General features: G+C 41.5%; 1 protein-coding gene across 3 annotated transcripts in view; it reads left to right on the top strand.

Moving 5' to 3' along the window:
- The first annotated feature begins 1,076 nt into the window (after positions 1-1,076).
- The window catches only part of tgfbr3 (transforming growth factor, beta receptor III), a 59,000-nt gene continuing 34,813 nt past the window's right edge, over positions 1,077-25,263 (top strand). For 2 of the 3 annotated variants that reach the window (XM_061683535.1, XM_061683534.1), the window contains exons 1-3: positions 1,077-1,293; positions 5,605-5,775; positions 23,306-23,496. In XM_061683535.1, coding sequence (XP_061539519.1) covers positions 5,726-5,775; positions 23,306-23,496 — 241 coding nt within the window. In that variant the 5' untranslated portion in view covers positions 1,077-1,293; positions 5,605-5,725. The remainder of the gene's footprint in view (positions 1,294-5,604; positions 5,776-23,305; positions 23,497-25,263) is intronic. The other variant, XM_061683537.1, reaches the window with a different exon arrangement.

Here is a 25,263-nt window from a genome sequence, read left to right as displayed (position 1 = left end):
TCTTAAATCTCGACTGTCGATTTAACCTCGCAGGTTCTCGAGGCGCGAGATCGTCCGGGGCATCGTTCAAATCTCCGCCAGATATCGCATGCGCTCCATTATATTTGCGTTTAAGAACGATACATTTCATGTCGACATGACTTTTGATGGAGCTGCCTCGTTACGACCTTAAACATGACAAACTATAAATGAAGAGTTGTCTATTTCGATGACCAAAACCATCCACCGACCCTCTTCTGGGAAAAATGATTCCAATGTGTCTCCTGTGAACTCGCCGAATACGATACGGACCCCCTGCTGACTCAATTGAGCCGTGGCTGAAATAACACGATTGGGTTTTCCAAAGTTTCTCAGCACAACTTTTCTGAGTGATCGACTGTAAAATATAATAATAATAACAATCTTCCATCTGCAAAACACAAAATCTTTTTGTGTCATCGCGAATGCCTCTAACATTGAGAGGTACTAACAGCGAGGGACTAAAGTGAGAGTCTGTCATTTCGCAAAAGTTGAAAAAAAAAAAAAGAGATCTGGATGTCCGTAAGAATAATTACGCACGACAAAGTAACAAGCACGCAAACGCGGAGTCGGTAGATACTCTTCAAATAGAACTGTGAACGTTAGCTACCATAAAAAGAATAATGTCTTTTATCATGTGAACAAGCAAAATGATTATTTTCCCAGCAACTGTACTTCCACACAAAGCTGAGAAATATTGAGCTCGGCTTCGGAACCAACTAACCCGTCTTGTTTTTCTTTTTCTTTCTTTTTCTGGTTTTCCATCTTTAATCTTGAACTCCTCTGTGTTGATGATGACCTCTGCCCCCATCCACCCCCCCCCCCCCCCTTGCATCTTGTAATTTTTTTTTTTTGGGGGGGGGGTCTCACTTCTCAACAAAGTGCATCTCCATTCGACCTCTTTCCTAAAATAAGTTTAAAAACTTGATTTACACACAAACGTATCCAAATGTCACTTGATGAGTCGAATGTGATTTTGATTGACAGTACGACGTCAGCAGCGACCTCCCTCTGTCGTAAGCCACGCCCCCTCGCATAAAGCCCTCGCTGCTGGAGGAAAGTCAGCCAAATCATGTGCAAAAGTCCGTAGCCACTCACGACTCTTGAGCTTTCTTTCCCCCCACCGTTTTTCGTATTTTTTTGGTGCTCTTTTCGCACCCCCGCTGAAGTCGCTCCGTTCCCGGCCGAGCAGGGACCGTCGTGCCCCGGGGAGGGGAAGCTGTGCTGACCGCCTTCGGAGCGCCCTTCCCGGACGTTTTACTTGTTTGACTGGAGGTACGTTCCGCTGCGCTGTCAAAAAAAAATAATGTCCACCGCCTTGCGTATTTGTCAAATCGGTTTATTTGTGTGCACTTCTCAACAGAAAACGACGTTATGAGCCCCCCCCCCCCCCCCAAAAAAAAAAAAAAAAAGTTAATTTAACGTTTTGATGTATTTTAATGTGTTTAAACCAACGTAGCTTGGAGCTTGTCTGTGTTGTCAACATCTGCATCCTTGTTGTTTTACCTTTTACATTTTTTATTTTTTTTTTCATTATTGTTATCGATTGGCAGGTTCAATTGTTTTTTTTTTTTTCTTTTAACTTAATGTCCATAGCAGCCTTCATCTGGGAACTTTCATATGATTTCTAGAGCTCACTGGCCACTTCATTAGGTACACCCAGCCACCAGAATGAGAATACGTGTGGAACTTATCACCATAATAAACATTTTGTTAAATGAATACAAATCAATTCAAAGTGAAGCTTATTATTTTTGTAAAGGTAGATTGCTAAAGTTCTTGGCTTGCGTGACTTCGATAGTGTGTACCTAATCAGCTGGTCGTCAAGTGTACAGTATGCCAAATACACATCATCATCATCATCAGTGATCATTATGTACATTATTGTTAGTATGTATTGTGGACGTTGTTATTGCGAAATGCACAGTGGTTAATAAACGTATTCCAGTAATGTATTTGTAGGCCAAATAGGCCAAAAGGTCATATTTGATGTTGATGTAGTGGTTAATGCATCAGTATGTACAGTGGGTATAAAAAAAAACATCTACACACGCTTGTTCAAATGCCTTTTTTTTGGTGTGTGGTATAACAAAAGAAACCAAAATTAAAAAAATAAATAAAAATCCAACATTATTGACCTTGTAACCTGTACAACTTAATTGAGGGGGGGAAAAATAAGTAGAGAGGGGAAGTGGAAATAATTCACTGAAATAATGTGGTTGCACAACTGTGCATACCCTCTAATAACTGGGATGTAGCTATGTTAAGAATTAACCAATCACATTCAATCTCCCAAACATGTGGGAAAATGCCTTAAGGTCACATGAAAGCAAGGGTGAACTTTTCGGCCCTAATTCCAACTAATTGGCACAAACACAACAATGCTCATCACCAAAAGAACACCACACCTCCAGTGCAACATGGTCGTGGCAGCGCCGTACTTTGGGGCTGCAAGTCTGGCCTTGGTCAAGGTGGAGGGAATCTGTGTGCCAGTAAAAATATGATGCTTGTAGTTAGCAGCAGTGTTCTACTGTATTGCATTTGTATTATTTGAAAGTATTTGTAGTGGAAATTAAACATAAAACATGAAATTAATGTAATTATAATTGATAATACAATGTAAATTATTTTATTGTAATTGTAGTTTGCAGTTTTGTACAAACATCTTGTATCAGAAAATATTACTCTTAAATTATAATTAAAAAAACACTAAATTAACATGAACTTAATTCAATTTTAAATAGGTGGCTGTAATTAGCAGTAATATGAAACTATATTGACGTTTTTAAAGGTATTTTAGAAAATCTAATACATTTAAACAAGTGATTAAAAAATAGTAGCACTATCAGTGGTCTAACTGGGGGGGGGGGGGGGGGGTCTCTGTCTGGTGGGAGGTGAGGAGAAGTCACATGAGGTGATTTGAGTGTTGCCCCAACAAAAGCATGCGGTGTGTCGGGGAGTCCTGTGCCGCTCCTCAACTGCTGTGAGACGTTTTGGGGAAAATGAAGACGGGATCGAGTGCTTAATCCGGCCGCCTCACAGCAAGATGCTAACAAATTTGATTCTGCCAAGCATCAAGAAGCGAGGCAGACTTGCTAACTAACTAACGAGGAGCGGAGCTCCCCAGAACATAAAGTCCGTGAACACGCACAACATTGTGCAGTGACCACATGTCAGTGTCTACTTGAAAATAAGGAACTATTTTGGAGAAATTAGTCAAAACGCAGAGTGACAAGGCAGACTGGGCGGGAAAAAAATAAGTAGCATAGCTTCGGGGAACATAAACATGGACACACACAACATTGTGGAGTGACCACATTGCGGTTTTTGGTCGGAAGTAAAAGAGACTCTTTTTAAGTGAGACACCACGAAATGAGGCAGACAGTGGAGACCAAATCAGTGGCGTAGCAGTCCAGGATGTAGACAGGGACGCGCGCACAATATTGTGGAGCGGCAGCATGTCAGAGTCACCTGAGAAAAGGGGGAAACTATTTTTGGAGAAATGATGGCAAACCTCAAGAAATGAGGCAGACAAATAAGAAATGTAGCTCCCGCGATCATAAACATTTACGCACACAACATTGTGGAGCGACCACAAATGAGAGTTTACTGTGAAAAGGGACTATTTTTTTTATGAAAAACATGAAGAAACCATGCAGACTGGACAGAACAAAAGAGTGGCGTAGATTCCCTGGAAACATGTACGCGCACAACATCGTGGAGTGACCACATGTCAGCGTCCACTGGGAACGGGGACTATTTTGCAGGAACGATGCGTGACCTCAAGAAACAAGACCGACTTGGTGGAACTAATAAGTAATGTAGGGCCCGGAACAGTAACATGGATGAACGCAACATCGCGGAGTGAGCACATGTCAGAGTTTTACGAGAATGCAAAGTGCCGTTGTCACATAACCTAAGATCATCTTTAACATCTTTGAAACTTGTTTGCAACATGTGGTGAGACTCCATACATGAAGTCATATGACAAATGAACCAATTTGTTTTCAAAAGCAACTGGAGCCGTCACGCTGATGTCGCCGCGCGTGTGATTATCTCAATGCGGTGACCCGCTACGGCTGCGCACAATGTTCCTCTTCGGTGACTTCTGTCGAATAAATCCAGGTTTATTGTAATGTGTCATAATTAGCGTGGAGCCAGTGTGTGTTTATGTGCCTCGGTTGGTGCTGCTGTTTTGGTTAGCAACGCGCTTCAAATGGGCGAAGCAGTTAAGCCCATTCCCTCCTTACCTTTTACCTCAGCTGCGGCGGTAACGTCAGCGGCTGCGCTGTGCCGGGCACGAGGGTCAAGCGGGAGCATAAATCACCTGCGAAGGGGCTCCAAACGTGTAATATTTGTCATGATCCTCCAAAATGACTTCCCAGGCCCCGCAGCTGGCGCGCCCTGAAAGCCTCTTTTGTCCCACGACTGTTTGTGCAGCCGCGATGCGCCTCCACACTTGGACCCGCCTCCACATTTTGGCGCGCCTCGGTGCGTCCCGACGCGGTTCGCGGCCCGACAGATAGCGCCGGGTCTGTACCCGCCCCCCCCCCCTCCTCGCCCCCCACGCGGTGCCAAAATGTGAAGCAAAAACACAAAACAAAAAAAACAAAAATTTCAGTGCCTAAGGAAGTGTCTGCTTTATTTATTATTGATTTATTCACGGATTATCAATCGGCATGGATACAGATCCTTGATTTTTGGGTAACACGAACAAGGATATCACAGTCACGACCAGGATCAAGACTTGATTGATATTTGTATGTAACAGGGAGCCATTGCATGACTTTTTCTGTGGATTATCCATCAGGATCAATGCAGATCCTGGATTTTTGGTCCACAATGAATGATCCGGTTCACCCCAGAATCAAAATGTTATCATCCGTCCATTGGTTCCCTACGTTCCGTATCCGTATGTCTGTATTATACTGCCCCCAGGTGGCCAAGGCATGCACACCAGAAGGAGCAACGCAATGTCCATTGAATTGAAAGAAAAAAAGGTGTTTCATTCTTTACATGCTGTTTAATTATGCCATTACGGTATGTTTTATAAAGTACAATCATATAGAGTGCTATTTTTCTTACTAAAAAACAAATTTCACAAATTTGGGTCGGTTTTTGAGGGGAGGCTGAAATGGACGAATGGCATTTCCATTCATGCGTGTGTACCCAATAAAATGTCTGGTATGTGTATATTTGCATCCAATAAATCTGATTATTGAACCTACAATATTATACAAGTTCAAGGTCTTAGCACATCTCCAAATCTCCCGGTGGATTTCCATGTTCAAACTCTATTTTCATACGAAGTGAAGTGTTGTATGGGGTGTTAAACTTGTCACGGAAATGAGCGTTTGAAGCCTCTCCTCAGCGAGAGTGTGTTAATACCCCGTGGCATGTTCCCCCTCTGCTTTTGAAGTGTGCGCGACCCCCAATTAACTCCCCCGGATTAATCCCCGGCTCGCCAATCTAGCGCTTCCCTCTTCTCCTGCGGGGGGCCGTGTTAAACCCGACCCCCCCCAGCCTCCCACCCCCCATCCCTCCTTCCCTCTTACACTGCTTGACTTTCTCTTCTTTTGTTTGCAGCACTGACTTCCTGTGAACGGGCCTCTCCAAGAGGGTAAAGACGGAAAAAAGAGACTTTTGCGTCCACTTCCAAATATTGTCCGTATATTGGAGGCCGCCAGCTCGGAACAATGGCCAGGAGATGCGCCCTCGCCTTGTTGCTTCTTGCAGCGTGCGGCCTGGCATCTGCAGGTATGGCAGTATCAAGTCATTGTGTGCTAATGGTGATATCGTTGAGGTTTTTGGGTCATTGCGCCTTTATTTAAGGACATAGAGGCTAAGTAGTTGCACACAAGGAATGCTCTCATCAACACCGTGAATATGAGGTATAACTCAATTTAGTTTGCTGCAAATGGATTTTGGGCTTAGTGCTGAATTTGGGAAGATTTTTGCTGCGATTGAGAAAAGACGTGTTTTTTTTTCACAGGAGCAAACACAGTAGCAATTTTGGAAAGTGCACATTCAGACCTTTAATTTGAGGTATGACTCAATATGGTTTGTTGCTAATAGACATTTCACCCCAGTTACTGGTCAACTTCGACAAGCTGGTATGTGAAATGTTTTTGGTTTTTTGCATGTGACATGTTTTTCATTTGATTTATCGAAGGTTCTTAATATACAAAGTCTATTTAGTGAATATCAAGTAACTCTGTGCTGGGACATTTTCGAGCATGAAAATGTCTTTTTTTTGTTAATTAAGCCATTATACAAGAATGTATTGGCATTGTAATTACTCATGGGGGAAGCTCTCATCAAGCCCTTTCATTTGAAATATTACTCAATGTGGTTTGCTGCAATGGAGTTCATATCCTGGTACTGATTTGTGGGTTTATTATGTGGAGGAAAATGACATTTTCAAGCATGAAAACACTCTTGTTTTGGTCATTAAGCCATTATACAAGAACATCTTGGCATAGTAATTACATATGAGGGAAGCTTTGATCAAGATCTCTAATTTGAAGGACGATTCCCCGTGGTTTGTTGCAACTAGGCTTTTGTCTTGGTGCTGATTTACCAGTTTAATAAGCAGCGGAGATAACATTTCCGAGCATGAATACTTTTGTTTTGGGGGGGGGGGGGGGGGGGGGGTTCACGCCATCACGTAAGAGCATATTGACAACGTAATTGCACATGAGGAAAGCGCTCATCAAGACCGTTAATGTGAGATGTGACTGTGGTTTCACTGTGGTTTGGTGCAAGTTTGTGAGTTTAATAAGCAGTGAAAATTGGGCCTTTTTTTTCAAGGAAAAAAAAGGTAATGGGGTTAGTACCTCGTTAAATGAGCAGATATGGACAGTATAGTTACCAATCTGAAAAGGACCAACTAAGACCTTTAATTCGAGGTATGACTTGATGTGGCTTGTTACAAATACATTTTTGACCTTGTGGTAAAATTTGAAGTGATCTTCTTGAGATGAATGAGAGCCACCACCAATGAGTACTCAGCTCAGTGGTTTCCTCCCTGCTATATATGTCCAAGTTCGGCGACGATCGGAAGAAGATTGAGAAAGTATGACAATATTTGGTGTTTGACTTGTTCGACATCGCTCCGACCTTGAGCATTGTGCTTTGGGGTGCGCAAAGAAGAAATGTGATAAATATCAAATGTGTTGGCGTTGGTTTGGACGTGTGAAAGAGTGAAAAGCAGAAAGAAACATGACATATCATCATGCCTTTGTTTTCTTTTGGAATGATGACATCAATCTGTGGGATTTCCCACAGTTTCTCCTTTTGGCACGCCTTTGTAGATTGTGTATTTGTCAGTTGAGGCCAAGGGTATTTACACAGAAGAAAGTGCTGACACGGCGGCGTTGTGCAGCACAGTCAGCCGGGCCCGCGTGCCACTCTGTGATTTACGGCCTCCCGATGAGACGAGTGACGGTCAACTGGTGGACAAAGATGAATGCGAGCCATGTACAGCGGAGTACAGTACGCTCCCAGTGCCGATTAATAAAAGGCTCGGAATGATGATGTCAGCCAGGGCACCGGACCCAAACCGCACTCGGCGGCTTTGAGGAATGCTCGCGTTGTGACCTCCGCTGCACAAAAGGAAGCATTTTTCTGTTGAATGAGAGGATCTGTTCTGCACGCTGTCCATCTGCCGTCACCTCAACCTTATTATGAGGCTTCATCCTCAGGCCTTGACGTAATTACAAGGCATCTTTGTCTCTGGACACTAAAAGGCTCCAGTTCGGACGAAACGGTTTACCGCTACAACGGCTCGTACCTTGAGTAACAAGTTTCATTTGATCACCTTTGTCGCTCATATCAGCTTTCCCCATTAAAATGCCAACCATCATTTCAAATCAAACTTTTTGTGTTGCACCTTTCGTACGTAAACAACGCAACACAAAGTGCTTCACAAATAGGGAAACAAATCACAGCGACACAACAGATCCTTCCCCCACGCAGAGGCCGGCAAAACAATCTGACATCGAGTCAGTCCTCCTCACCGCTAGTCGGCGCTACACTCGGGCCGTTTCACACTTTGGCGAATCATCACGTGCGTCAGAAAGAAAAGGTCTTGGCATTTTATGGATCAAACGTACCAGTGGTATCGGTACTCAGTATCAGTATCAAGGAGTACTCAAGAGTAAGTACTCATACTGGTATCGGTCAGAAAAAAGTGGTATTGTACATCTTTATATGTACATATATATATATATATATATATATATATATATTCATCTTCCTAAGGAATCAAATCAATAAGCAGTATTGATAGTGGAATCAAAATTGTTGAGTTCTTATCAAGTCCCACCCCTCTGTAAAACTGTTGGGGCAATTGTAAGTCAAGGTGTCACTGTATTATTGTTTGAAATCGGCATTTTGGCGACTCGCATATTGAGTGTCTAGTTGTCTACGGTTTCTGACATCCGGGGCACGCCCCAACAAACAGAAGAACACGCAAATCATAGAAGAATGGTATCTTCCTCTAATATTTTAGGGATTTTGATGTGTTGGTATTTTGTTCCTAATATTTTTATTTGGTTTCCTACATTTTTTTTTTTTTTTTTAAGATGGCAATATGTTTGTTTTGTGAAATATTTTGCTGTTTTTAAATTGTGTTTTGTTAATGTTTTTGGAATTTCAGTTTTATTTCTAGTCAAAATTTTGTAGGGTTTTTTTTGCAAAAAGTGGTGTATTTTTGTCTATTTATTTTTTTTGTCATACTTTTGTATGTTTTTTTTATATTTTTCATCTACTATTGAATTTTCCATCTCATATTTTTGTTTTTCGACTGTTTCGTTTTATTGTTTTCTTTTTTTTTTTTGGTCAAAGATGATTGTATTTCTTGTCTCAAGAAGCTTTGCTGTAAAACGCACAAAATGTCGTCCATTTTGCTTTGGATGAACCATTTCCGAATCGCGTTGGCCGTTTTGAGGCGTCATTCAAAAGTGAAATTTTGAAGCACGTACATTCGATGGAAAGTATGTAATGAAGTAACACAAGTGTGGGTTGAGGTTCTTATTTAGGTTTCTATGATTATTCTTCAAGGTTGGCAGGTGTTCTCTTGCGGTTTGAAGCATGCCCAGTGCGCAGAGTTGACTTGAACGCCAAAACAATTAGCGCACAAAGCCAGGATCTAAAACACAATGCCGTTGCGAATGAAGTTGCTTCCCCGTACCACCGCGTGCATTGTTGCACGTCGTCACCGGGGGAGCCGTGTTTACCAACCGTCCAGGGGGAAGAAAGAGAAAAAAAAAAAAAAAAAAAAAGTCCTTTTCCTGCAAAGTTCACATATCCAGAAGTGTGAAAAACACATCGGGAGCAGCTCGATGACTTCCAAATATCTTCACCCAAAAGAAGGTCGGAGATTCGACCTTCCTCTCGCGCTTGCCAGCGTGACGCATCTGTACAAACAGTTGCCATCCACCCTCCGCACGCCTTCTGTAACCAGGCTTCTCTCGGAGCCACGAGTAAGTTTTTACTAACTTACTAACTTAGTACTTGTCTAGTTTTCATTTTTGTAAAACAAAAAAAATAAAATAAAAAAAATAGACTTGGCAAGTATATTTCTATGATTGCTAAATATTGCATGTTCTCCCCGTTTCTCCGGGCACTCCGGTTTCCTCCCACATCCCAAAAACATGCACGTTAATTGGAGACTCTAAATTGCCCGTAGGCATGACTGTGAATGCGAATGGTTGTTTGTTCCTATGTGCCCTGCGATTGGCTGGCAACCAGTTCAGGGTGTACCCCGCCTCCTGCCCGAAGACAGCTGGGATGGGCTCAAGCACGCCCGCGACCCTCGTGAGGAGAAGCGGCTCAGAAAATGGATGGAAATATTTCTTTATATTTTAGGAGTAATATTTTAATAATTTCAGTAATATTTTGCAGAGGCTAATATTTTTGTAAATTGAGCTTAATATTTTGTGTTTATTTTATATTTTTCGTCCATTTTTCAAACCTTTTGTCTCATGGTTGTTTTGTGTAATATTTGTGTTTTTATGTAATACTTTGTATAACATTTTTGTGATATTTTATCTGTTAACTTTTTCCTAATGTTTTCTTTTAGAATATTATATTTTTGTCATATTTCTTTTTTTTTTTTCATCTAAAAGTACAAATACATTGGAATTTAAAAATCAAATAAATACATAAAAACTGTGTTGCCAGAAATATTTCTTTTGGCTGCTATTTTTGTCAGTTTAGTCTAATATATATATTTTAAATAGCTTTTTGGCTAATAGTTTTGTTATTGTCGTGAAGTATTTTTGTATTTTTTTACTAGCATTTGTATGATCTATTTTTGTATTTTTTGTTGAATACTTGTAGGTTTTCATTGAATACTATATTTATCATATTTGATTTTTCTAGCAGCATATTATCTTCCATGTAATTTCCCCCCCTAATATTTAGTCCAAAAAATCATTTTCCATCTCATATTTTTTGTATTTTTATCACATTTGTGTATATTTTCAAGGCACAGATGAAGAAATGCTGACTTTTGTATATTCCAGCCCACTTGCATTGGCTGTCCTTTCATCAGCTTTCAACACGGCAATTCGGCGTGGCGCTCCAGCGCGTCGCTCCCGCTCCTGCGCGTGCCGCATCGGTGCAAACAGTTCCCATCCGCCCGCCCGCCGCACGTCTTACGCAACGAAGCCTTTTCTCTCGCAGTAACGCAATAACGCTCGTTGTGGAGCACCTCTCTGCCACGCCACGGCTCTTTGCTGACGGATATATTGTCAACTCTTGGCCACACTTTGATGCTTTGCGGGGAAATGAAGTCGTGCGGGAGAGCCGCCAGATATACGAGCCGGAGCTACTCTGCCCGGATTGTGATCGGCTTGGGTCGAGCTGGCAAATGTTACAATATTCCAAATGAGGGCAAAGGGCAAAAGGTTGGCAAAAGGATCATTTATTTACAGATATTCAACTCAGAAAAGAGCCGTCAGCAACACTAAATAACCGTGTGGCTTTTTTTACATGGCATTTGCCATTCACTCCGTGAACTGCATCTTCTTTTCACATGATAGAATTTAAACACACAATGATTACAACTAATCCACAGTCATTCAGCAGCCATAAAAAGTACATTTGTAATCATTTTAGCAATCGAAACCAGGTTTTCAATGATGTTCTGACCTTTGGCAAAGCGAGAGCTTGGCAGCGTGTCATTTCTGAGTAACAATTGTTGGCTCCGAGTAGAAGGGGGGGGGTGGTAAAAATCCTTTTAGAGATTATATCGCCAAATCAAACATAAAAAAGTGCCTTGTGGTCTTTTTTTACGAGTTGTGGATATAATTATGTCATCCTCACGTGACAATGAGCGCACACGAACAACAAAGAGCTTACTCACACTTCCAGTCGCTGCAGAGGGACGACTACTGACTACAACTCTAATACCTTTGGATTTAAGATACAGAATATACCGATTGCATTATTCAAATGCTAAGTTAACGTAGCATCAAAACAATCGCGAGACGGCAGTGTTAGCGAGCAGCCCTGTTAGCTCCCTGTCTATTATTCCAATCAGTCAAAAGCAAAAGTGGGGGGAAAATAGCATCATTTTAGTGGCATAGCATTAGGTTCTTGTTAGAGCTAACAAAAGCGCAGCATTGCTATTACTTTATTTGCTGCTAATAAAGGTTAACGTTACCTCTCTGGTGCTTGTACAGGTAGCCTCTTTAGCTTAGCTAAGATTGCTCGTGTCACGGAGGCCTCGTTTCAGTAGTATCTTGTGAGCATTTTGAGCTAACTACACGGTGGCGTTGTTTTACCGATAAATGTACATGCGGTGTGGCTGTTGATTTTGAATGCAGTCAAATGACTATGTCATGTTTGCTTAGCTGTTAGCTTAGCGGGTTAAACTCTCTCTTGCTATGAGTAGAAATGAGTAGGAATGTTAGTAGCATAATATTAGCATTTTGGTACACAAGCTAATAACAGTGTAGCATTATTTTACAAATAAACATACAGACGGTCTGGCTGTTGATTTGACTACGACTATGACTTGTTTGCTCAACTGTTAGCTTAGCTGGATAAACTTGCTCACGTCATGATGGAAATGAGGCCTCAAGCTAGTAGCATAACATTAGCATTTTGGTTCATGAGCTAACGACAGCATAGCACTTATTTTTCCGATAAAACTTCATACGTTGTGCCTGTTGATTTTGTTTTTGTAATTCAGTTTTACATAGTAAACAAATCACAGCTAGTAAACAGGGCTTCTATTAGTAGCATAATGTTAGCATTTTGAGCTAAGGACAGCATAGCATTATTTTACGTATGTTTTATTTTTCCCATTGATTTACATTCATAGATTGATGGATTTTTATTTGAATGTGTATTTTAAACATGAAAACATATACATAAAGTGTGTCTTTTGATTTTTTGGGGGCGCTTCAAATGCCATCTTATCCAGAATCTACATTTATCGGGGTTCATTTTGTCCAATGAGCAGAACATTTCAAGCTGGAAATTCAAGTTCAAAATAAAAGTTGCAATTTGTGAGCTGAAGTCGAAGTTTTTTTGTCTTCACTATCGCGCTGTTGACGTCCCACTCCCTCCCCTTGTAGCAGATTGTTCTTCTTCTTCTCCACGATGTTGAGAAACACAATGGAAAGCTCACAGTCGCCAACAGCTGTCTCCCATTACCGATTCTGACTTCTCTTGTTTTTGCGCCTGCTTACTGGAACCACAGATGGAGAGATCGAGCGAGCGGGAAAGGAAGGAGGGGGTGGGGCGGAGGAGTCAGTAGAGGGTCCTCAGCTTCGCGTAAGCGAGCTCTTAAGAGGAAGGCCGGCGAGATACGAGGACGGCCGGGAACGAGATAGCAGCAGTGGATGCGCGGGCAAAAGAGCTGTGTTCGCGCAGTGGACGTGTCACGTGATTCACGCCACCTCTCGCCACCGTGTACGATAGAAATAAACACCGCAACTACAATTCATCCGCGCTCGGTTTCTCGCACTTTCTCTTTTTTGAGTCATCAGCAGTAGAACATGGGTCGGTTTCATCAAGAACATCGGTTTCTGACCAGAAAGCGTAGAATGAGCTTTCACGTTGACCCGAAGGCGCTACTATTTATTTATTTTTATTCTTTTTAGGGGGGGGGGGGGGGGGGGGGGCGTTTTTGACACCTCAAACTATAAAACAACAAAGACTGAGAAAGGGCTTTTGATGGCAAAATAATCATCAACCACCGTTTTGCACAACCGAAATAAACGCAATGACTCAAAGTAAAGTGTTATGTGACACGAGGCAGCATGGGACCGGTGTTGGGGCCTCCCTGTCAAGATAAAGGCCCGGCCTCACCGTGGGTATGTAAACAGCCCGAAGCGTTCTGCCTAGCGACGCCTCAACATCTGCTCGGCCCGCTGGAAGAAACCCCGCCGACGCTGCCGTCGTCGATTCAAGCGCGGTGACCCGTCCCGCCTCCTCCTCCTTCGCCTGCTCCTCTCCCGCCCACGCCGCAACTCTCCTGGTTACAGCGCTTGCACAATCCGAAGGCTCGCGGCGGTCGGCCCCAGATGAGCCTCGGCAACCGCTCGGGGTTTTGGCAGCGACCGGGAAAAAAATCAGACAGAAAGAAAGTTGTTTGCGCTCCAAAAAGAAAAGAAAGCGGCACACTTTCACCATATGGACGATCCCTTTGTGAGTTTGCGGTCAGGCGATTAAAGCCGTTTCAATCAGAAACGAGACCGTCGCCAAGGCTCAGCTCGTATTTTGTTTGTCGGCCTGCTAGTCCCATTCTGTTTTTTTTTAATGTTCTTTTATTTTTAAGATGTTTTGGTTGTGTTGGAATTTTCCAAGTATGTTCATTTTTAAAACAGTTGAGAATCCTAAAGTTGTCCTACAATGACTAAAGCTACACAAAAGCAGGAAACATTCCAAGAGCTTCTTTCCCCTTGCCATTAACCTCTTAAACAGTTGACTTACAATTTCAAAGTGACGCTTTGCCAGTTTTGCATATGTCCGTCGTGAAATTATTACTGTATTCATTGTTGTAACTGCGTCACTTTACATCATTTGCACAACTAGTGTTGCTCAGTAATAGCGCACTTCTGGACACTTTATATCGCTTTAATGACTCTCGACACTTGTGTGTTTATGTCCAAAATGTATAATTTGTTACAGTGGCTTGTTTTCAGTAGTACTCGAGTTGCTCCAACTCTACTGAGGACAAATTTCTTGTGTGGTTTTAATTCAAATGGCCAATAAAGATTATTCAGATTCTGTAAACAGTGTAAAATGTCCGGTTGAAAATGTCATTTCATTTCACTTCCTGGACACTAGATATTACCAATGATTAGAGATTTTGTGCGATACCGTTTGTTATTTTCAAGCCGACTTGCTTGCCTTGAATGAGTATAGGTGGCATTTGCAAGAGGTTATTCTTTTTAAAAATCTTCTACGATCCTTAAATTAGCCTAAAATGGCTAAAGCTACAAAAAGCTAAAGTAAAATGTCCCATTAAAAGTGTCAAATTTCATTCCACATTCATCACAACAAACGAATCTAATCCATTATGTTATTGTTTCAATTTGGACTATTATAGTACTGGGAAGGCTTTCAAGTTTGAATTTTCATCTTTGTCCACCAGATGTTGCTATGTTTTCCCATTCAAAGCATGCAGCAAAATGTCACACCCTTTACTGTTTCTCTGTCAGGGTGCCTCACTACGGAAATAATGCTGAAGCGCATGTCGTGTTGCATCATGATGTGTATGGAAAAATAGAATTGCTGCATGCTTTGAATGGGCACAAGGTAGCACCATCTGGTGGACAAATATGACATTGAATTAATAAAAATGACAACGCATCAGCTAGATTCTGCATCACGGGCGACGGCAGATATTCTAGTTGCCTGATCTCGGATTTGTTTTAACGCCCAAAGTTGGGGACTTGCAATCTTTTTGTTGACTTTTTCTCCCGCCCTTCTTCCCTTTCTCCCGTCGTGCACAGCGTGTTGGAAACGTGCCAAGCTAAACATGCCGCACACGCCTTTACTAGCGGGGAAGCGCGCGCTAGTGGACGCGGAGACCCTAACCCTTCACACTTTTTTTTTTTTTTCACCAGCCCACTCTTACGAAGTTTTACGATGGCACGAGACCAAGTGGGAGTGTTGCCCCAACACATGTATTGCCTCTGACGGGGATTTTATTACAAGGGCTAGCATAGCATTAGTAGTTTTATGAAGGTTTAGGTGGCCCTAGTTTTTACATGATGATTTCTTTTGGGGCACGGTGGACAACTGGTTAGCGCATCTACCTCACAGTTCTGGGGACCGGGGTTCAATCCCCGGCCCCGCCTGTGTGGAGCTTTGCATGTTCTCCCCGTGCCTGCGTGGGTTTTCTCCGGGCACTCGGCGGTAAAAGAAAATGGATGGATGGATTTCTTATGGCTTGATCGTGAAAAGTTAGTTTTATTGTCTGCATGATTTGGTTAGCTGCTTGCCTATGCCAGCAAGATTACAAGGGTAGCATAGAATTAGCAGTTTTCTAAATGTAAAAATTGCTCTTTTTTAAAATTCTGGATCTCCTCATCATAATATGTGCGTCGTCTCACTAAAGGGTATGCGCTTGTTCGCTGAAGGTTGTTAATTGTATCGCCTGTGCTTTTGGTTAACTGCTTGTTTTTGCCAGCAATATGGGAAGAGTAGCATAGCAGTTGTAGTTTTTTAAAGGTTTAAAGGTTGTTGTTTTGGTTGATTTCCTCATGCGTTTTCTCGCTAAGGGTTATTGTTTGTATCGCCTTTGTTTTTGTTAACTGCTCGTATAAGCCAGTGTGACGACAAAACTAGCATAGCATTTAGTTTTGTAAAGGTGTAGATTGTTAAAGACCCTTGTTTTCAGATCGGGATTTCCTTGGACGTTTTCCTGCAAAAAAATATTTGCTTGTTTGTATTGTGATTAACAGCTGCAGGTACCATCGCATTAGTTTTACAAACATAAATTTACCCCAACATTATGTTTGCATTTTAACACTAAAGGTGATTATCTAAGCTTTGGTTAACTGTTTGTTTACGCCAACGAGATGATAGTGTAGCATTGCAATAAGATTATTTTTTAAAGATGATTTCCTTGTGTGTTTTCTGGCTAAATGTTACTGTCTATATTGTTTTTTACCCCCCCCGTTTTTTGTTAAGTGCTTGTTTACACCAGTATGATTACATAGCATTCGTAGTTTTCCTCCTCCGCAGTGTGATTCACTCTTTCTGTCGGCGGCTTGAGAAGAAGAAGGACGCTCGCCATCTGCGATGCGAAGCGGCGCTCGCCATCTGCGATGACTGATGGTGTTTTTGTGCAGCATCACCAAAACAAAGTGGTCGGGCTCAATTTTGTATTGATGCACCGAGAAAGCGAACGGTGGCCAAATGTGAGCACGATACCCTTTGTTTTGTAGCAACTGACGTGATCTTATTAGCAACGCTGATGTCGTCATCCCCTGGGGGGGAAAAGTCGACTTTGTCGCTGCTCAGATACAACTAGAAGTGTCAGCAGAAGGCTCGCTAGCCGTTGCTACACAGTGTTATCATGGCAGGCTAGCAGTTAGTTGGAAGAGCCTAAAGTGTTTATTTGGTCTTCTCGTCAATGAATCTATTTGAAAGTAGATTTTCTCAAGTTTTTTAAAAGAGTTAAAGCAGACTCTGATCCTGATTCTGATGGAGAAAAAGTGGTTATAAATACAATATCGCCAAGGCCATTGATGTTTTTATAGCATAATTTCGACGGCCAACTGTTACTCCTGCACTTGTCTGCATCATTCATTTCCTAAAAGGAAGACAAAATATTGATGTGCTTTCCTAAAAAGAAAAGATGAAAGCTGTTATATTTATTATTCAGGCCATTGATGTTTTTTTTTTTATAGAACATTAGAAGTCCGACCTGTTGCACTTGTCTTCATCCTTTGATTCCTAAAACGAAGACAAACTATTGATGTTGAACTTTCCTGAAAAGAAAATATTTAAGATGTTATATTTATTCTTAATGCGTTGGTGTGTTATAGCATAATTCAGATTTTTCAAACTGCTGCTGTTGCACGAGTCTGGATCCTTTGTTTCCTAAAAAGATGACAAACTATTGATATCGCACTTTCTCAAAAAGAACAAATTTAAGCTGTTGTATATATGATTAAGGCCATCAATGTTTTTTGTCATTTTAATTCAGACCCTTCAAACTGTTCCGCTTGTCTTAATCCTTTGTGTCCTTGAAATAAGATAAGATAATATATGTTGCCCTTTCCTAAAAAGAAAATATTTGCGCGGTTTCTCATGATTATTGTTTCAGGCCATTTGGGGTTTTTATAGCATAACTGAGATTGTTCAAACTGTTAGCGTTGCACTCGTCTGCATCTTCTGTTTCCCAAAATGAAAACAAGAAACTGTTGAACTTTCCTGAAAAGAATATAATTATCGAGTTGTATATATTATTAAGGCCATTTGCGTTTGTTTATTTATTTATACAATCATAATCCAGACTCTTCAAACTGTTACTGTTGCAATGGTCTTCATCCTCCCTCTCCAAAAATGAAAACAAAGTCACACTTTCTTAAAAAGAAAGGCTCAAGCGATCTGATATAATCAAGGTCAGTGGTGTTATGAAATAATTGTCCTTCACTTACTGTTGCACTTGTCTCCCTCTTTTGCTCCCTTAAGAAGAAAACAAGCTATTGGTGTTGCACTATCATAAAAAGATGTACACTGCAATACATGACAAAATGACTGCTTTAGTTGTTTATTATCTCTTAACGACGGCAGAGTTGAGCAGTTCCTTCGCCGAGCAGGAGCGCGCTCCTTCCCTCCTCGCTTGGTCCCTTCCCAGCTTCGGTTTCCCGTGACTGCAGTTTACTTCCCGGCCAAAGAAAATCCTCCAAGCGGCATGAACCTCCTTATTCCCCTTATGAAGGGCTTTGCCGGCTTCCTGTAGTAGCAGCTTGGGGTTGAGGGGTGAGTGGGCAGGGTTGCTGGTGATGACATATTTTTTTTAAAGCCCCCCTGTGGCGGGAAAGTGGGCAGGAGATGTTGTATTTTGCGTGGGAATGGTGCCCTGCGGTCCAACAGAAAAGGAGGCCAGAGGATCATTTTAAGCCAGAGCGGGAACCGGGGAGGAGATCTATTGAAGTTTGCAATAATAATTCATATTCACTGTAATTAAAGTGGCTTTATTATGGCTTTGCCCGTTTGGACCGGCGCTTTTGGGCCTTAACGTCCACTATGGGTAGACTTTAACGTTTTTTTCTTTCAGGAAAACAACTTCAAATCTGAGATTTAGCTATACAGTGGAACTCCGCCATTTGCGGGGGAGAGTGACCAGGCGTTGGGCTGCCAGTAGCAAAACGTTTCGAATGATTGAACTAAACCCAGAAATGATTGAATAAGCAGGGATATACCACTAATAAGCTTTTGGGGGTTGGTGTCCACCCCCAAAGTAAAATAAAAAACACGGGAAAAAATTGAAAGAAAGTCGAAAAGCAACCGGGGAATAAGTGAATCCGTTGGTGCTGAACCGTGACTATGCAGCAGTCATCTGTATACTAGTTCTATACTGATATTAACGTACTAGTTGTATACTTGTACACAGGTTTCCTTTGACTAAGCCCCAACTATACTACGACCACAATCCCACTACAACCCCAGTTCCAATGAAGTTGGGACGCTGTGTTAAACATAAATGAAAACCGAATACAAAGATTTGCAAATCGTGTTCAACCTATATTTAATTGAATACACTACAAAGACAAGATATTTAATGTTCAAACTGATCAAATGAATCGTTTTTAGCAAATAATCATGAACTTGGAATTTGATGGCTGCAACGCGTTCCAAAAAAGCTGCCGCTATTCTACTGCCACTATGCTACTACCCCTATACTACTGTAAATATGCTACCTTGATGTTACTATTACTATGCTGCCACAATGCTACCACAACGTTATACTGAAGCAACGCAATTAGGACACTGAGTTCAAGACAAGTGGAAGCATGCACAGAGGGAGTGGGAGTGGAGCTTTGTGTGCGCGTGTGCGTGTGTGTTTGTTTATCTTGGGAAATGGCTTTGTGGGAATATGTGACTCGTCCCAAACTGGCACACACTGGCTGACATCACGTCCTGTTTCCAAGTCTTGGCCGGGCGCCACCCTGTAGGAAGCGGCAGCGGCAGCGGCGGCGTGTTTGGAGTCCCGCCCGAGTCCTCGCCTTGTCACTTTCCTCATAATGTGTGTCATCGAGTCAGAAAAATATCATCCGTACACCCAAAACACCAGAATGGTGACTTTACCACACGATCCAACCATTATGTTACTATTACTACGCTCCAACTGTTGCTGTTATTATGCTCCCACTCTGCTGCCACCGTTTGACCACTATGCTGCTACCATTATGCTTCCATTGCTATGCTACCGCTATGTTAGCATGTATATGCGGTCAAGTATGCAACTATAGCCACGCTACCAATAGATGACCGTTGCTACGCAGTCACTGTTATTATTACTATGGTCTCACTATGCTACTCTTTCCAACATTACGAGACTATGTTCACACCATGTGACCACCATGCTCCTACCATTACTATGCTACCGTGACTGTGCTACTACAGCTATGCTACCAAATTGTTATTTCTACACTGCCACTGTTACTGTTACTATGCGGCCACTGTGCTACTTAGTATGCTACTATTGCTATGTTACTAAAATGTTACAATTTCTACACTCTCACTATGCTACTGGTACTATACTATAACTATGTTACCAATATGTTATTATTACTATGCTGCCAGTATGCTACAATCCGACAATTATATGCTACATCTCAACATTTTATTTAGCCCATGAGTTATTGTTAAGCATCGTCGAGTCCGTTAAAACGCGTGATATAAACCAGAGCTATTTTGGGGATTATTATTATAATTTTTTTTTATTATGCTGGTGAAGCAGGCCTTTTAAACAGCGCACCACGGGCTATTGAACTCTGCTATGTGCCCTAATTAGGCTCTCCAGCAGCCACTTCCTGTGATCATGGCCGTGCAAACACATAGTCCTGAATGTACAACAACAAAAGGATATCATTAACATGTTTTGGTAGACATAATAATCCTCATAACGCTGCTTTTGGAGACCGTGTGCGTGCGCGCGTCTGTGTTGCAAATCTCTCCGTTCGGCAGAACCACACAAATAAACAGTCAAGGCACCACAGAAGAAGAAAGAAGGCCTTGGCCCACGCTTTGTAACTCTCTTGCCTTCTTTCTTTCTCTCAGTGATGCTGCAGACAACGCAAATATTTGAAGCCTATTGTGAATATATTTGAGCTTCTAACGGATCTCGGCGACCACGATTCTACTATTGTCCTCATATGCTATGTTACTGTTACTATGTTGCCACTATGCTACCAATATGCAGCTACCGCTGTGCTACAATTACTAATTTAATATAAAATTCAATAGGAATTAATAAGCCTTAAAGTGCCTCCACACTGAGAGATGCTGAAAGTCTACAGGTGACAATGTCTTGTCTGCTTCCTCCGAACCTTTCACTTTCAGCCGGAAAACATCGACTTGACACCTTGACCTTTAATAACCTCCACCGAGGAGGTTAGGTCTGAATCATTACGTGAGTTGGTGGGTTCGTTTGTCTGAAACTTCCTGTCTCTGACATATATGTTATGTAGCAACCTGGATTATTATTTTATTTATTTTTTTTTTTTTCATGAAGGATGTGGCCTTTATTGTCATTTCCACTGGCTTTTTCGAAATAAAATGTCCAAAGAGCTTAATTTTCCAAAATAAAACACGACTTGGAGTCCTCCGGATAATGTCGAAAAAACATGAAATATCTTAAATTAAAGACATTTTTTATTGAGCTTTTCATAATTGCACTCTGTTAGGAGCAATACGAATGGCAATTAAAACCTAATGAACTAAAACCTTTGTGAAAACAAACACAAAAAAAAAAAAAAAACAAACAAACATACCAAGTTATTATTTTAGTAATCTATGGGGATTTAAAAGGCATTTTTTCAATTGACTTTTTCAGAATCAAACACTGTTCGGGCAAATCGGATGTCAGAAGTCATGTAGTATGCTAGAATTAGCATTAGCATAGCAGTTTAGTTGGGGCTTTGACCACCATTTTTTGACACAAACATGCTCCCACTTATCATTTATGCCATCTATAGGCGTTTTTTTTTTTTTTTTTTTTTTTAAATTGAGCTTTTCAGAATCAAATAGTATTTGGCGCTATCCGGATTAAAAACAACCTGAGAATATGCATAATTAGCATTCCCATAGTTGGGGGTTTTTAACCACCATTTTTTTGACACGAGCATGCTCACAGTTTGCATTTAAGTCATCTTTGTGCTGATAAAACTGAATAGTAATGTAAATATAACAGTGTATGGCACAAAAAGAGAAAACAATTGCGTTGTGATCTCAGCAAAAAATGGGAGGATAAGGAGTGGTGCAATAAAAAAAAAAAAAAAACGCCTTTGGACTGAGGCACATTCTGGCTCACGCTGGGAGACTTTAACATTGAAACGTGGAAACGAAATCATTTCCAAATGTTGCAACCTCGGCGTGATTTGAGTTAAGGCGAGCGGGGCCTCGGTGGGTGCGATGCTGCTGGCTCAAATGCAAAATATGACCCCCACTCCCAACCTCTACCCACGTCCCCCACCCGACTGCGGACCTCCTCGACGGGAAACAGTTGTTTGCTGCGCCCCTCGAAAACCTCAACGCCGCTTTTCTGAGTTCCTGCCACCCCCCCCCCCCCCCTCCGACTTGATGTCTTTTGTGCGTCTAAGTGGGTCACGTCAAGATGGCGAAGCACCTTTTGCAGAGGACGAGGAGGAAACGCCGTGTCATGCAAGAGTCAACATGTCTTTTTGTACACTCCGGGCTCCCACGCTGAACTGAAAACATACACAATCACTTTATTTATTATTATTTATTTGGATAGTGTCTTGGAGCAGAGCAATTGTGCAATCTTTTTTTTTTCCCTTGGATTGTTTTAACGTATACGTTAGATTGCACAGAATGGTTTGGAGTCCACTATCTTAACCATGCTTGTGTATTTTTCCTGGGGGGTTTTTTGGTGCTTTTTCCGGGACTGATTTTCTTCATGGTTCTGATTGGCTAAGATGGCCTTGGGGTTTGGGCTTTTTTTGTTCGATTTTTCTTTTTTTTTTTTTTTTTCTTTTTCCCTTGTGTATGAGTATGAGTTTTAGTTTTTCTTGTTTTTATTTTTCGTTTAGTTTTTATTTTAATTTCTTTTCTTTTATGATTCATTTTATTTCAGTTTTCTCATTTTCTTTCATTTGATTTGTCCTTTTAGTTTTGGTTTGATATTTGAATTCATTCTTTTTTTTCTTTTCATTTTTTTATTGTAATCATTTTCTCTTTATTTTTTGTTTTTCTTTTTCTTTTTTCGCCTGATTTTTTATTTTTTTCATTTGTCTTGTACTTTTACTTTTTGCTTTGTAGTTTTATTACTTTTCTTCATTGCATTTCACTTTTCACTTTTCATTTTCCTTTTCTTTTTCTCATTTATTTATTTTTCATTTATACTTTCAGTTTTTTTCTTTTTCTTTTCGAGCAATTGTTTTTCTTTTCCCCTTGTTTTTTCTCTTATTTGTTTCATTATTCTTTTTCTTGTTAATTTTCCTGTTTGTTTTTAACTTTCATTTCATTCATCACTTTCTTATTGGAATTTTTATTTTTATTGTTTTCGCTTTTTTGAATTGTTTTTATTTTTCTTCCTTCTTGGTCCTCTTTTGTTATTTTCCTCATTTGTGATTTCTTGTTTTCTTTCTTTTTGTTGGTTATTAATAATATTTTTTTTTTGGTTTCTTTTAGTTCCTGTAGCCTTCGAACACCTACATCCATTTCATTCTTCTTGACTCGCACTTGATTCGAGCAGTCTTGAGTTCAATTCAGCACCTTTTTATTGGCTTTTTCTTCTCGGCGGCGTAAACTGGTCCCGTGGTTTTCTTGCCAGGTCTCCGAGGCAACAGGTGCTGGTCAAATCTCAGGTGCGATGATGAGAGCATGACGCCTGGCTCGTCTCGAGGGAAAATATGACCAAATTAAGAAATGAAGCGGTTGGAGAGCGTAAGCGGCAATGTGTGTGTTTATTGCATGTGAAACACTCTTTAAATGGTCAGACTGGGTGACGCTACATTGTTTGGAGGAGAAAATATGCCTGGCTTCTAATTTTTGTTCCACTTGACAACCCTATTTGCCGCCGCCCGCTGCAAACTTCATTCTTCTTTTTCGCCCTCTCTCGCAGGCCCGTTGTTTCGCAGCCCGTGCGAGTTGTTGCCGGTGGGCGCGGGCCACCCCGTGCAGGCCATGAGCAAGAGTTTCACGGCCCTGTCGGGCTGCGCCAGCCGGGGCACGAGCGCCCTCCCCCAGGAAGTCCACGTGATCAATCTGCGAGGCGCCGCGCCCGCCCCGAGGCCCGGCAACGCCCCCGCAGAGGTAACCTTCGTAATGCGTGTTTGTCGGGTTGTGTTGGGTTGTCTGACGCTTTTTCGCTATGAAACTGTTGTTTGGCTTTTCATTTTTTATCACAAGCCAGGCAATGTCAACATACAATGCTAACATGCTAAGATCAAAGCATCCTCCCATTTTGTACTTCCAAGGTTGACCAGAAGTTCAGGTTGCTGTGTTGCTTTAACATAGCATACAAACTGTTAGCATGTTAGCTTTTTATCATGTTTGAAATAGCAAAAGGTAGGGTGATCTCTGACTAGATGATAGCTTACCAACTGTTAGCATGTCAGCATTTGACCAGCTCGTGATTCAAATTCTACCCGACTACAGGCATGGGTTAAGATCCTTAGCAATCTGCCCGTCGGCGGCTAGCTAATTAGCAGCTAGCAGTGGAAGCTAACATCACTCTTTGCTTTATATCAGTGCACCAAATGTTCGTATGTCAGCATTTGATCAACTCTCGCTCAAAATGCTATCTAACTATAAGCGTGATTTAAGATCTGTAGTAATCAGCCAGTCGGTGGCTAGCTAGTTAGCAGCTACCGGTAGAAGCTGACATTGCAGTTCATATCTTTGCTTTTTGTTAGTATACAGTACCAAATGTTAGCATTTGAGCAACTCTTTCGAAATGCTACCCAACTGTCAGGCGCGATTGTAGATCCTTTCTGCCCTTAGGTTGCTGTCTTGCTACATGTTATCCAACTGTTTTTTCTTTGTTTTCAACAAAACGCTAACAAAAGACTAACAGATGGTTGAATCACTGGCTTGTGTGGGGTCCTCAAGGCAAACCATCCTGTCTACCATTCAAGTGCTGTGTTAAGACTAATGACTTGCTGGTCTTATTATGTGAAACATGAGCCATGACTGGCGAGTGAAGCGATTAGAGAAGGGAATGGACTCAAGCAGGAATGTTGCAAATTTTGCCGGGCGCCTTCTTAATTCGGTGTCCCTGAGAGGTGTCGGATTTTGGCGGAATTAAGAACTGTAATTGGGCTTCTCCCCTCTTGTTTCTTTTGGCACAACTTGAGCTCACAGCCTCACACCAAGCGATGGCTAAAACTAGACAGAACTGGGAAATCACCAAGAAATGATAGTCGGCTGACCCTTCACACGAGTCGCTGCAACCTCATCACCAGTGCTCCCTTCAGAGGTCAGTTTGAAGCAGATGGAACTGTTCAAGTTGTACATAAGCAACATTCTGGAAGACCTCGGGATCCAGCATTCCCACAAGAGGAGAACAATTATTGGAAATGCTCCTCCGATCTCCCTCAAAAATCTGTACGATGATTTCGACATGGGATAGCAAACCCAGAATCAAGCGTCCATCACATGTTGAAGTGAGACTTTTGGAAAAGTTACATTCCAACATTGAATTCAAACTCTCAATGTTTAGTTTAGTTCAGTGATCATCAAATAGTGGAATGGGAGGGGGGGTGGGGGGGGGGGGGGTAGGGTTCAGTTGGATTTAACGTTTAAGTTCAATACATTTGCATTTAATTGACTCATTTTATCATTTATAGTGACAGAACCATGCCGCGATTAGCAAAAAGTCTCTAAAAGGGCTTTGCAATTGCGTACGATGTCACAAGATGGTGAAAAAGCACTTAAACCAGGGAGGATCATAAAGCATCAACACCATACATCTAGAACGTACACAATCAAGACCTGATGGTACATAAACGACGATTCAGCAATTGAATTATGTAACACAAACAAACCACCTTCACATGAGGGTCACCAGTAGTATTAGCT

This window comes from Phycodurus eques, chromosome 8, assembly GCF_024500275.1.
Source record: "Phycodurus eques isolate BA_2022a chromosome 8, UOR_Pequ_1.1, whole genome shotgun sequence".
Classification (NCBI taxonomy): domain Eukaryota; kingdom Metazoa; phylum Chordata; class Actinopteri; order Syngnathiformes; family Syngnathidae; genus Phycodurus; species Phycodurus eques.
Note: the sequence above shows the minus strand (reverse complement) of the source record. Positions and strands in the feature narration are given on the sequence as shown.